Source organism: Heptranchias perlo, chromosome 45 (assembly GCF_035084215.1).
Source record: "Heptranchias perlo isolate sHepPer1 chromosome 45, sHepPer1.hap1, whole genome shotgun sequence".
Taxonomy (NCBI): Eukaryota; Metazoa; Chordata; class Chondrichthyes; order Hexanchiformes; family Hexanchidae; genus Heptranchias; species Heptranchias perlo.
Window position 1 is genome coordinate 59683 of NC_090369.1, and position 13842 is coordinate 73524.

Below are 13842 nucleotides of genomic sequence, written 5' to 3' on the forward strand. Positions count from 1 at the left end.
CTCTCACTCCCCTCTCTCTCAGGGAGATATCTGTACACTGACTGGTGTCTCTCAGTCCCCTCTCTCTCAGGGAGATATCTGTACACTGACTGGTGTCTACTGACTACTCTCCTGCCCGGCCTCCCATCTTCCACCCTCCGTAAACTTGAGCTCACCCGAAGCTCTTCTGCCTGTTTCCCAACTCGCACCGAGTCCCGTTCACCCATCACCCCCTGTGCTCGCTGACCTACACTGGCTCCCGGTCCAGCAACGCCCCGTTTTTAAAATTCTCATTCTCGTTTTGAAATCGCTCCTTGGCCTCGCCCCCTCCCGATCTCTGTAACCTCCTCCAATTCTGGCCTCTTGGCCCATCCACCATTTCCATCGCCTCACCATTGGCGGCTGTGCCTTCAAGGTCCTTGGTCCTGGTCCTGATCCCTGGACCTGTTCCGGATCCAGGTCCTGTTCCATATCCTGATCCAGATAATTGCTCCTGTTCTAGATCATGATCCAGATCCTGTTCCAGATCCTTGGTCCCGTTCTACACCCTGATCCAGATCCTTGGTCCTGATCCTGATCCTTGCTCCTGTTCCAGATCCTGGTCCTGGTCCTGGTCCTGATCCTGATCCTGATCCTTGCTCCTGATCCTGATCCTTGCTCCTGTTCCAGATCCTGGTCCTGGTCCTGGTCCTGGTCCAGATCCTGGTCCTGATCCTTGGTCCTGGTCTATATCCTGATCCTGATCCTTGCTCCTGTTCCAGATCCTGGTCCTGGTCCTGGTCTATATCCTGATCCAGATCCTTGCTTCTGGTCCTGATCTATATCCTGGTCCAGATCCTGGTCCTGGTCCAGATCCTGGTCCTGATCCTTGGTCCTGGTCTATATCCTGATCCTGATCCTTGCTCCTGTTCCAGATCCTGGTCCTGGTCCTGGTCTATATCCTGATCCAGATCCAGGTCCTGGTCCTGATCTATATCCTCGTCCAGATCCTGGTCCTGATCCAGATCCTGGTCCTGGTCTTGATCTATATCCTCGTCCAGATCCTGGTCCTGTTCCAGATCCTGGCCCTGGTCCTGGTCTATATCCTGATCCAGATCCAGGTCCTGGTCCTGATCTATATCCTCGTCCAGATCCTGGTCCTGGTCCAGATCCTGGTCCTGGTACTTGTAGCCCACTGAGAGTCAGCCTCTTCAGGAGGGGAGAGCGGGGATGAGGAAAGGTCCTACAATGATTGCGGCTTTGTGTTTCTTTCCCCAGGAGTCTCCCACTATCTTCCCTTGCGGTGATGAGCACACTCCCAGCCCCATCGCCAGCAAAGTCCCCGTGCAGGCTGCCGCTGCGGTGACCACCCACATCCAACTGACTGCCGTGGCGGTTACAGTGGAGGCGAACAACACCATCGTGTTCATGGGAAATCGACTAGGGAAGCTTCACAAGGTAAGTGTTGGAATAGTGACCGTGAGGCTTATCGGAAAAAAACCCAACTGGTTCACTAACTCGGTGTTGGCCGTGACTCAGTGGGTCCCACTCTCGCCTCAAAGTCAGAAGGTCGTGGGTTTGAGCCCCACTCCAGAGACCCGAGCCCCATAATCCAGGCCCACATTCCCAGTGCAGTGCTGAGGGGAGTGCTGCACTGTCGGAGGGTCAGTACTGAGGGAGCGCCGCACCGTCGGAGGGTCAGTACTGAGGGAGCGCTGCACTGTCGGAGGGTCAGTACTGAGGGAGCGCCGCACTGTCGGAGGGTCAGTACTGAGGGAGCGCCGCACTGTCGGAGGGTCAGTACTGAGGGAGCGCCGCACTGTCGGAGGGTCAGTACTGAGGGAGTGCCGCACTGTCGGAGGGTCAGTACTGAGGGAGCGCCGCACTGTCGGAGGGGCAGTACTGAGGGAGCGCTGCACTGTCGGAGGGTCAATCCTGAGGGAGCGCCGCACTGTCGGAGGGTCAGTGCTGAGGGAGCGCTGCACTGTCGGAGGGTCAATCCTGAGGGAGCGCCGCACTGTCGGAGGGTCAGTACTGAGGGAGCGCTGCACTGTCGGAGGGTCAGTACTGAGGGAGCGCCGCACTGTCGGAGGGTCAGTACTGAGGGAGCGCCGCACTGTCGGAGGGTCAGTACTGAGGGAGTGCCGCACTGTCGGAGGGTCAGTACTGAGGGAGTGCCGCACTGTCGGAGGGTCAGTACTGAGGGAGCGCCGCACTGTCAGAGGGTCAATCCTGAGGGAGCGCCGCACTGTCGGAGGGTCAGTACTGAGGGAGCGCTGCACTGTCGGAGGGTCAGTACTGAGGGAGCGCCGCACTGTCGGAGGGTCAGTACTGAGGGAGCGCCGCACTGTCGGAGGGTCAGTACTGAGGGAGTGCCGCACTGTCGGAGGGTCAGTACTGAGGGAGTGCCGCACTGTCGGAGGGATAGTATTGAGGGAGCGCTGTACTGTTAGAGGTCTTTCTGATGAGACGTTAAACCGAGGCCCCGTCTGCCCCTCTCAGGTGGATGTAAAAGATCCCACGGCCACTATAGGAAGAAGAGCAGGGGGAGTTCTCCCCGGGGTCCTGGGCCAATATTTATCCCTCGACCAACATCACTAAAAAACAGATGATCTGCTCATTATCACATTGCTGTTTGTGGGATCTTGCTGTGCACAAATTGGCTGCCGCGTTTCCCACATTACAACAGTGACCACACTTCAAAAAGTACTTCACTGGCTGTAAAGCTTTGGGACGTCCTGAGGTGGTGAAAGGTGCTGTAGAAATGGGAGTTCTTTCTTTCTTTGTGTGGACATTGGGCAGGAGGCAGGATTGGGGTGGGCTGTGATGCTCCACATGGTTGACCTGCCGCTGACACCTTTGCTGTCTGGATTCACACACGAGGAATGGCCAGGTGCAGGGCGACCACCCTCTGTGGGACCACCCCCCCCTAGCCCTGGCCCGGCCGGCCCCTTCTATACAGTCCGGGTGGGTCTGGGCAGGGGGCAGCGGGTGGGTGAGGGTTTGAGCAGCGGGAATGATGCTCGATGGTCATGCTCCTTTCCTCTTAATCCGTCTCCAGGTTTTTCTGAAGTCCGGCAGCGAAGGGGAGATGTACAGTACCCTGACCGTCCAGGAAGGCGCCCCCATCAATGGGGACCTGCTGCTCGACCCCTCCCACGACCACCTCTACGTAATGACATCGTCCCAGGTGAGAGCTGAGTGTGGCCGGTGGCATTGGAGGGGGGTCGGGAGTCGGTCACTGACCTTTCACCCTGGTGACCTGGATTCCAGTCCGGCCAAGACTGACCGGATGAATTACAGACACTCGACAGCACAGAAACAGGCCAACTGGTCCATGCCGGTGTTTATGCTCCACACGAGCCTCCTCCCGCTCTAATTCTCTTTTCCCACCCCGTCTATATCCTTCTATCCCTTTCTCCTCCTTTCTCCCTCATGTGTTTATCCGGCTTCCCCTTAAATCCATCTCTGTTATTCCCCTCAACCACTCCCTGTGGGAGTGAGCTCCACATTCTCACCACTCTCTGGGTAAAGAAGTTTCTCCTGAATTCCCGATTGGATTTATTACTGACTATCTTATATTTATGGCCCCGAGTTCTGGTCTCCCCCACAAGTAGAAACATCATCTCTACATCTACCCTATCGAACCCCCTTCATAATCTTAAAGACCTCGATCAGGTCACCCCTCTGCCTTCTCTTTTCTAAAGAAAAGAGCCCCCAGCCTGTTGAGCTTTTCCTGATTCTTAGAACCTCTCAGTTCCTGGTCAGTCAACTATCTGTGGATCATAGAATCACAGCACAGAAGGAGGCCATTCGGCCCATCGTACCTGTGACGGCTCTTTGAAAGAGCGATCCAATTAGTCCCATTCCCCCCCTGCTCTTTCCCCGTAGCCCTGTGAATTTTTCTCTTTCAAGTATTTCTCCAATTCCCCTTTTGAAAGTTATTATTGAATCTGCTCCCTTTCAGGCAGCGAATTCCAGATCAGAACAACTCGCTGCGTAAAAATCATTCTCCCCATCTCCCTCCCCGGTCCTTTCGCCAATTTTCTTAAATCTGTGTCCTCTGGTTACCGACCCTCCTGCCACTGGAAACACTTTCTCCTTATTTACTCTTCCTGATTTTGAACCCCTCGATTAAATCTCCCCTTAGCCTTCCCTGCTCCGAGGGGAACAACCCCAGCTTCTCCAGTCTCTCCGTGTAACTGGAGTCCCTCATCCCCGGGACCATTCTAGTAAATCACCTCCGCGCCCTCTCCGAGGCATGGACGTCGTCCCTAAAATGTGGTGCCCAGAATCGGACACAACTATTCGGCAGGGATCCGATTACAGCAGTTGCACTGTGCTTTCCTCCCAGTTGATTTTGTTGCTCTGTGTTCGATTACTCCTGTTTGCTTTTTAACCTTTTCCATCCTTCTCCTTTTCAGGTGGTGAAGCTTCCAGTGGCTGAGTGTTTGCAGTACTCTGACTGTACATCATGTCTGGGAGCCAGGGATCCCTACTGCGGCTGGTGTGTGCTAGAGGGTAGGTTAGTATCCAGGGCATTGATGTACATACATAGAATTACATAGAGTTTTACAGCACAGAAACAGGCCACTCGGCTCAACTGGTCTATCCCGGTGTTTGTGCTCCACACGAGCCTCCTCCCTCCCTACTCCATCTCACCCTATCACCCTATCCTTCTATTCCTTTCTCCCTCATGTGTTTATCCAGCTTCCCCTTAAATCCATCTCTGTTATTCCCCTCAACCACTCCCTGTGGGAGTGAGTTCCACATTCTCACCACTCTCTGGGTAAAGAAGTTTCTCCTGAATTCCCGATTGGATTTATTACTGACTGTCTTATATTTATGGCCCCGAGTTCTGGTCTCCCCCACACGTGGAAATATCTTCTCTACATCTACCCTATCGAACCCCTTCATAATCTTAAAGACCTCGATCAGGTCACCCCTCAGTCTTCTCTTTTATAGAGAAAAGAGCCCCAGTCTGTTCAGCCTTTCCTGATAGCGATAACCTCTCAGTTCTGGTATCATCCTTGTAAATCTTTTTTGCACTTCCTCCAGAGCCTCTATATCCTTTTTATATTATGGCGACCAGAACCGTGCACAGTGCTCCAAGTGTGGTCTAACCAAGGAATATGGAGACCAGAACTGTGCACAGTGCTCCAATTGTGGTCTAACCAAGGAATATGGGCACCAGAACTGTGCACAGTGCTCCAAGTGTGGTCTAACCAAGGAATATGGGCACCAGAACTGTGCACAGTGCTCCAAGTGTGGTCTAACCAAGGAATATGGAGACCAGAACTGTGCACAGTGCTCCAATTGTGGTCTAACCAAGGAATATGGGCACCAGAACTGTGCACAGTGCTCCAAGTGTGGTCTAACCAAGGAATATGGAGACCAGAACTGTGCACAGTGCTCCAAGTGTGGTCTAACCAAGGTATATGGAGACCAGAACTGTGCACAGTGCTCCAAGTGTGGTCTAACCAAGGAATATGGAGACCAGAACTGTGCACAGTGCTCCAAGTGTGGTCTAACCAAGGAATATGGGCACCAGAACTGTGCACAGTGCTCCAAGTGTGGTCTAACCAAGGAATATGGGCACCAGAACTGTGCACAGTGCTCCAAGTGTGGTCTAACCAAGGTATATGGAGACCACAACTGTGCACAGTGCTCCGAGTGTGGTCTAACCAAGGTATATGGAGACCAGAACTGTACACAGTGCTCCAAGTGTGGTCTAACCAAGGTATATGGAGACCAGAACTGTACACAGTGCTCCAAGTGTGGTCTAACCAAGGTATATGGGGACCAGAACTGTGCTCAGTGCTCCAAGTGTGGTCTAACCAAGGTATATGGGGACCAGAACTGTGCTCAGTGCTCCAAGTGTGGTCTAACCAAGGTATATGGGGACCAGAACTGTGCACAGTGCTCCAAGTGTGGTCTAACCAAGGTATATGGAGACCAGAACTGTGCACAGTGCTCCAAGTGTGGTCTAACCAAGGTATATGGGGACCAGAACTGTGCTCAGTGCTCCAAGTGTGGTCTAACCAAGGTATATGGGGACCTGAACTGTGCACAGTGCTCCAAGTGTGGTCTAACCAAGGTATATGGGGACCAGAACTGTGCTCAGTGCTCCAAGTGTGGTCTAACCAAGGTATATGGGGACCAGAACTGTGCACAGTGCTCCAAGTGTGGTCTAACCAAGGTATATGGGGACCAGAACTGTGCTCAGTGCTCCAAGTGTGGTCTAACCAAGGTATATGGGGACCAGAACTGTGCACAGTGCTCCAAGTGTGGTCTAACCAAGGTATATGGGGACCAGAACTGTGCACAGTGCTCCAAGTGTGGTCTAACCAAGGTATATGGAGACCAGAACTGTGCTCAGTGCTCCAAGTGTGGTCTAACCAAGGTATATGGAGACCAGAACTGTGCACAGTGCTCCAAGTGTGGTCTAACCAAGGTATATGGAGACCAGAACTGCGCACAGTGCACCAAGTGTGGTCTAACCAAGGTTTGATACAAGTTTAACAAAACTTCTCTTCGACTCTATCCCTCTAGAAATGAACCTCAGCGCTTGGTTTGTAAAAGAGAAAAAAGCTTCCATTTCCCGGTTTGCAAACCAAAAATTAACCGATGAAGGGGTCACACTCAATGTGTGGAGGGCAGGACCGTTCCCCCTGTGGCCCCTCTTTCTAACCCACAGGGTTACTGAGTTCGTGATGCTGCCCTGAAGGAACTTGACCCTCTGGTCCTGCACCAGACCTACAGGCAGATTCTACATCTACGACAAAACCTATTCCCTCTCCCTCCCCACCTGAAGGCACTGACTCTCGCTGAGGGTACCGGCTTCCAGTGTCTGCGTCAGCCAGCTTGGCCCTTCTTCAGGTCTGTGACCAGCAGTGAGTGTCGGCAAGATATTCAACCACGGGAGGATCACGGCTAACCTGATTCTCTTCTCGGACACACACACACACACAACCTGCATTTATATAGCGCCTTTAATGTAGTAAAACGTCCCAAGCCGCTTCACAGAAGCGATTATCAAATAAAATCAGACACCGAGCCACATGAGGAGATATTAGGACAGGTGACCAAAAGCTTGGTCAAAGAGGGAGGTTTTAAGGAGGGTCTTAAAAGGAGGAGAGAGAGGCGGAGAGGTTTAGGGAGGGAATTCCAGAGCTTAGGGCCGAGGCAGCTGAAGGCACGGCCGCCAATGGTGGAGAGATGGGAATCGGGGGATGGACAAGAGGCCGGAATTGGAGGAGCGCAGAGATCTGGGAGGGTCGTAGGGGCTGGAGGAGGTTACAGAGAGAGGGAGGGGGGCGAGGGCCGTGGAGGGATTTGAACATGAGGATGGAGATTTCAAAATCGAGGCGTTCCTGGACCGGGAGCCAGTGTAGGTCAGTGAGTGCAGGGGGGGTGACGGGTGAACGGGACACGGTGCGAGTTAGGATATGGGGGGGGACAGCAGAGTTTTGGATGAGCTGGAGTTTACGGAGGTGGAAGGTGGGAGGCCGGCCAGGAGAGCATTGGGATAGTCGTGTCTGAGGGTAACATACACACACTAGATAGTGATTGGGCTGATGTTCTGTCCCACCCACCACTAACCCAGGGGCTCTGAGGCCAACTCCCTAACCATGGGTATGGCAGTGTAGTGGGTTATCCTGATGGGCTAACCCGAGAGGTCATGAGGTCAAATCCCACTGCCACTTGATGTGAGATTTAATTCGGTTAAGAGTCAGAATCTGCTGGACTGTTGTAGAAACCCTCCTCAATCTGGGCTCAACAGCTCATTCAGTCCCACACTATAGGGTTGACTCTTAATGGCCCACTCCCAACTAAGGATGGTCATTATCTGCGGCCTTGCCAGTGTGGCCCACGTCCTGAGACAGGAACCCTCTGGGTACTGGCTGCGATGGGCCAGCTTCCTGGTGTGTGGAACACAGGACCCTCGAGCCTGTCCCGCCATTCAATGAGATCACGGCTGATCTGAATCCTAACTCCATTCACCCGCCTTGGCTCCATATCCCTTAATACGCTTGGTTAGCAAAAAATTATCGACCTCAGATTTAAAATGACTAATTGAGCTAGCTTTTTGCTTTCTGTGGGAGAGAGTTCCACATTCATAACACCCTACGTGTGGAGAAGTGTTTCTGATCTTCTCTCCTGAATGGCCTGGCTCTGATTTTAAGGTGATGTCCCCATGTCCGAGACTCCCCCACCAGCAGAAAAAGTTTCGATATATCCTATTAATTCCGTTCAAAATCCTAAAAACCTCATTCAGATCACCCCTTGACCCTCTATATTCCAGGGAGTACAAGCCTCGCTTATGTAATCTCCTCTCATAATCTAACCCTTGGAGCCCTGGTAACATTCTGGTCAATCTGCGCTGCACTCCTTCCAAGGCCAGTATGTCCTTTCTGAGGTGCACTGCCCAGGACGGCACACCGTACTCCAGATGTGGTCTACCCAGGGCTTTCTATAGCTTTGTATACCTTTATATTGTAGCCCTCTCGATCTGTGGGTGGCTCAGGGTCACACCGGGGCCTTGACCCGATGTTCTGACGATCATGGAGGACAGCGAGGGAATGGGATCTCCCTAGACCGAGGGGCCTGCTAACTCCACTGGCTTGTGCCCACAGATGTTCAAGGAAGCTGGAATGTGATCGGCAACGAGAGGCCAATCACTGGCTGTGGGTCTACGAGGACAATGGCCGTTGCCTGACCGTGCAGAGCAAGGATCCTGTCCATCTGAGCAGGGAGGAACAGAGAGAGGTAGGCCCAATCCCCATAACCCCACTCAGCAACCCCCTGCTGCACACCAGCTTCACGCTCAACTCTTCCTCTTCCTGCTGGGTCACGGGTCACCGTGAACATTTTTTCACCCAGAGGGTGGTGGGGGTCTGGAACTCACTGCCTGAAGGGGTGGGAGAGGCAGGAACCCTCAACTCATTTAAAAAGCACCCGGATGTGCTCCTGATGTCCCGTGACCGAGAGGGCGAAGGACCAGGTGTTGGAAAGTGGGATTGGCCGGGTGGCTCATTTTCGGCTGAAAGTCCTCCTTCTGTGCCGTAAATTTTCTATGATTCTATCCAGTGATTAGTGATTAGGGAACAGAACACTCCCAGGGTCAGGTACAGGGTTAGATACAGAGTAAAGCTCCCTCTACACTGTCCCATCAAACACTCCCAGGGTCAGGTACAGGGTTAGATACAGAGTAAAGCTCCCTCTACACTGTCCCATCAAACACTCCCAGGGTCAGGTACAGGGTTAGATACAGAGTAAAGCTCCCTCTACACTGCCCATCAAACACTCCCAGGGTCAGGTACAGGGTTAGATACAGAGTAAAGCTCCCTCTACACTGTCCCATCAAACACTCCCAGGGCAGGTACAGGGTTAGATACAGAGTAAAGCTCCCTCTACACTGTCCCATCAAACACTCCCAGGGCAGGTACAGGGTTAGATACAGAGTAAAGCTCCCTCTACACTGTCCCATCAAACACTCCCAGGGCAGGTACAGGGTTAGATACAGAGTAAAGCTCCCTCTACACTGTCCCATCAAACACTCCCAGGGCAGGTACAGGGTTAGATACAGAGTAAAGCTCCCTCTACACTGTCCCATCAAACACTCCCAGGGCAGGTACAGGGTTAGATACAGAGTAAAGCTCCCTCTACACTGTCCCATCAAACACTCCCAGGGCAGGTACAGGGTTAGATACAGAATAAAGCTCCCTCTACACTGTCCCATCAAACACTCCCAGGGCAGGTACACGGTTAGATACAGAGTAAAGCTCCCTCTACACTGTCCCATCAAACACTCCCAGGGTCAGGTACAGGGTTAGATACAGAGTAAAGCTCCCTCTACACTGTCCCATCAAACACTCCCAGGGCAGGTACAGGGTTAGATACAGAGTAAAGCTCCCTCTACACTGTCCCATCAAACACTCCCAGGGGCAGGTACAGGGTTAGATACAGAGTAAAGCTCCCTCTACACTGTCCCATCAAACACTCCCAGGGCAGGTACAGGGTTAGATACAGAGTAAAGCTCCCTCTACACTGTCCCATCAAACACTCCCAGGGGCAGGTACAGGGTTAGATACAGAGTAAAGCTCCCTCTGCACTGTCCCATCAAACACTCCCAGGGCAGGTACAGGGTTAGATACAGAGTAAAGCTCCCTCTACACTGTCCCATCAAACACTCCCAGGGGCAGGTACAGGGTTAGATACAGAGTAAAGCTCCCTCTGCACTGTCCCATCAAACACTCCCAGGGCAGGTACAGGGTTAGATACAGAGTAAAGCTCCCTCTACACTGTCCCATCAAACACTCCCAGGGCAGGTACAGGGTCAGATACAGAGTAAAGCTCCCTCTACACTGTCCCATCAAACACTCCCAGGGCAGGTACAGGGTTAGATACAGAGTAAAGCTCCCTCTACACTGTCCCATCAAACACTCCCAGGGTCAGGTACAGGGTTAGATACAGAGTAAAGCTCCCTCTACACTGTCCCATCAAACACTCCCAGGGCAGGTACAGGGTTAGATACAGAGTAAAGCTCCCTCTACACTGTCCCATCAAACACTCCCAGGGCAGGTACAGGGTTAGATACAGAGTAAAGCTCCCTCAACACTGTCCCGTCAAACACTCCCAGGGCAGGTACAGGGTGAGATACAGAGTAAAGCTCCCTCTACACTGTCCCATCAAACACTCCCAGGGCAGGTACAGGGTGAAATACAGAGTAAAGCTCCCTCTACACTGTCCCATCAAACACTCCCAGGGCAGGTACAGGGTTAGATACAGAGTAAAGCTCCCTCTACACTGTCCCATCAAACACTCCCAGGGTCAGGTACAGGGTTAGATACAGAGTAAAGCTCCCTCTACACTGTCCCATCAAACACTCCCAGGGTCAGGTACAGGGTTAGATACAGAGTAAAGCTCCCTCTACACTGTCCCATCAAACACTCCCAGGGTCAGGTACAGGGTTAGATACAGAGTAAAGCTCCCTCTACACTGTCCCATCAAACACTCCCGGGGCAGGTACAGGGTTAGATACAGAGTAAAGCTCCCTCTACACTGTCCCATCAAACACTCCCAGGGTCAGGTACAGGGTTAGATACAGAGTAAAGCTCCCTCTACACTGTCCCATCAAACACTCCCAGGGCAGGTACAGGGTTAGATACAGAGTAAAGCTCCCTCTACACTGTCCCATCAAACACTCCCAGGGCAGGTACAGGGTTAGATACAGAGTAAAGCTCCCTCTACACTGTCCCGTCAAACACTCCCAGGGCAGGTACAGGGTGAGATACAGAGTAAAGCTCCCTCTACACTGTCCCGTCAAACACTCCCAGGGCAGGTACAGGGTGAGATACAGAGTAAAGCTCCCTCTACACTGTCCCATCAAACACTCCCAGGGCAGGTACAGGGTTAGATACAGAGTAAAGCTCCCTCTACACTGTCCCATCAAACACTCCCAGGGCAGGTACAGGGTTAGATACAGAGTAAAGCTCCCTCTACACTGTCCCATCAAACACTCCCAGGGCAGGTACAGGGTTAGATACAGAGTAAAGCTCCCTCTACACTGTCCCATCAAACACTCCCAGGGTCAGGTACAGGGTTAGATACAGAGTAAAGCTCCCTCTACACTGTCCCATCAAACACTCCCAGGGGCAGGTACAGGGTTAGATACAGAGTAAAGCTCCCTCTACACTGTCCCATCAAACACTCCCAGGGCAGGTACAGGGTTAGATACAGAGTAAAGCTCCCTCTACACTGTCCCATCAAACACTCCCAGGGGCAGGTACAGGGTTAGATACAGAGTAAAGCTCCCTCTGCACTGTCCCATCAAACACTCCCAGGGCAGGTACAGGGTTAGATACAGAGTAAAGCTCCCTCTACACTGTCCCATCAAACACTCCCAGGGGCAGGTACAGGGTTAGATACAGAGTAAAGCTCCCTCTGCACTGTCCCATCAAACACTCCCAGGGCAGGTACAGGGTTAGATACAGAGTAAAGCTCCCTCTACACTGTCCCATCAAACACTCCCAGGGGAGGTACAGGGTCAGATACAGAGTAAAGCTCCCTCTGCACTGTCCCATCAAACACTCCCAGGGCAGGTACAGGGTTAGATACAGAGTAAAGCTCCCTCTACACTGTCCCATCAAACACTCCCAGGGTCAGGTACAGGGTTAGATACAGAGTAAAGCTCCCTCTACACTGTCCCATCAAACACTCCCAGGGCAGGTACTGGGTTAGATACAGAGTAAAGCTCCCTCTACACTGTCCCATCAAACACTCCCAGGGCAGGTACAGGGTTAGATACAGAGTAAAGCTCCCTCTACACTGTCCCGTCAAACACTCCCAGGGCAGGTACAGGGTTAGATACAGAGTAAAGCTCCCTCTACACTGTCCCATCAAACACTCCCAGGGCAGGTACAGGGTTAGATACAGAGTAAAGCTCCCTCTACACTTTCCCATCAAACACTCCCAGGGCAGGTACAGGGTTAGATACAGAGTAAAGCTCCCTCTACACTGTCCCATCAAACACTCCCAGGGCAGGTACAGGGTTAGATACAGAGTAAAGCTCCCTCTACACTGTCCCATCAAACACTCCCAGGGCAGGTACAGGGTTAGATACAGAGTAAAGCTCCCTCTACACTGTCCCATCAAACACTCCCAGGGCAGGTACAGGGTTAGATACAGAGTAAAGCTCCCTCTACACTGTCCCATCAAACACTCCCAGGGCAGGTACAGTGTTAGATACAGAGTAAAGCTCCCTCTACACTGTCCCATCAAACACTCCCAGGGCAGGTACAGGGTTAGATACAGAGTAAAGCTCCCTCTACACTGTCCCATCAAACACTCCCAGGGCAGGTACAGGGTTAGATACAGAGTAAAGCTCCCTCTACACTGTCCCATCAAACACTCCCAGGGCAGGTACAGCACGGGGTAGGTACAGAGTAAAGCTCCCTCTACACAGTCCCATCAAACACTCCCAGGGCAGGTACAGCACGGGGTAGGTACAGAGTAAAGCTCCCTCTACACAGTCCCATCAAACACTCCCAGGGCAGGTACAGGGTTAGATACAGAGTAAAGCTCCCTCTACACTGTCCCATCAAACACTCCCAGGGCAGGTACAGGGTTAGATACAGAGTAAAGATCTGCAAGTGACTTTTTTCCAACATTGATGATCACCTCGATGTTGTCGTGAGATATTTTTCTGTTTCCCAACACCAGCCAATCCCTGCGGGAGACAGGCAATGTCGTGCTGCATTACGGACAGTTCTTGCTCTGGGTTCCTGCCTGTCGGTGGTGGCAACTGATTTAAAACTGACCAACCTCACGACATGTATGGTCTTTACAGCCAGCAGTGGGGGAGCCTTTCTGTCCAGGCTCAATTGGAACCCAGGTCCCACAGACTAAAAGCCCCACAGCTCGTTCCACCTGCAGTGTTTCCTCTGACTGTCCGGGTGTAGGGGACTTTGTCCAGTGAGCCCTGTTGTTAAGTGTGTGCTTGATAGTGAAATACCAGAGGGTGCCCAGTGGTGTACAACTTCCCCACTGTCATATCCTCCGTCCCTTCCTCAGCCCATCTGCTGCTGAAACCCTCGTCCGTGCCTTTGTTACCCCCAGACTCCCACTATCCCAATGCTCTCCTGGCCGACCTCCCATCTTCCACTCTCCGTAAACTCCAGCTCATCCAAAGCTCCGCTGCCCCCCGTATCCTAACTCGCACCGAGTCCCGTTCACCCATCACCCACCCCGTGCTCGCTGGCCGACATTGGCTCCCGTTCTGACAATGCCTCGATTTTACAATTATCATCCTTGTGTTCAAATCCCTCCATGGCCCTCGCCCCCCCCCGACCCTATCTCTGTAACCTCCTGCAGCTCCACGAC

General features: G+C 52.6%; 1 protein-coding gene across 1 annotated transcript in view; it reads left to right on the top strand.

Moving 5' to 3' along the window:
- Positions 1 to 13842, top strand: part of LOC137306767 (plexin-B1-like) — a 104900-nt gene that overhangs the window by 15434 nt on the left and 75624 nt on the right. The window contains exons 3-6 of the mRNA XM_067976132.1: positions 1237 to 1416; positions 3020 to 3148; positions 4383 to 4483; positions 8595 to 8727. Coding sequence (XP_067832233.1) covers positions 1237 to 1416; positions 3020 to 3148; positions 4383 to 4483; positions 8595 to 8727 — 543 coding nt within the window. The remainder of the gene's footprint in view (positions 1 to 1236; positions 1417 to 3019; positions 3149 to 4382; positions 4484 to 8594; positions 8728 to 13842) is intronic.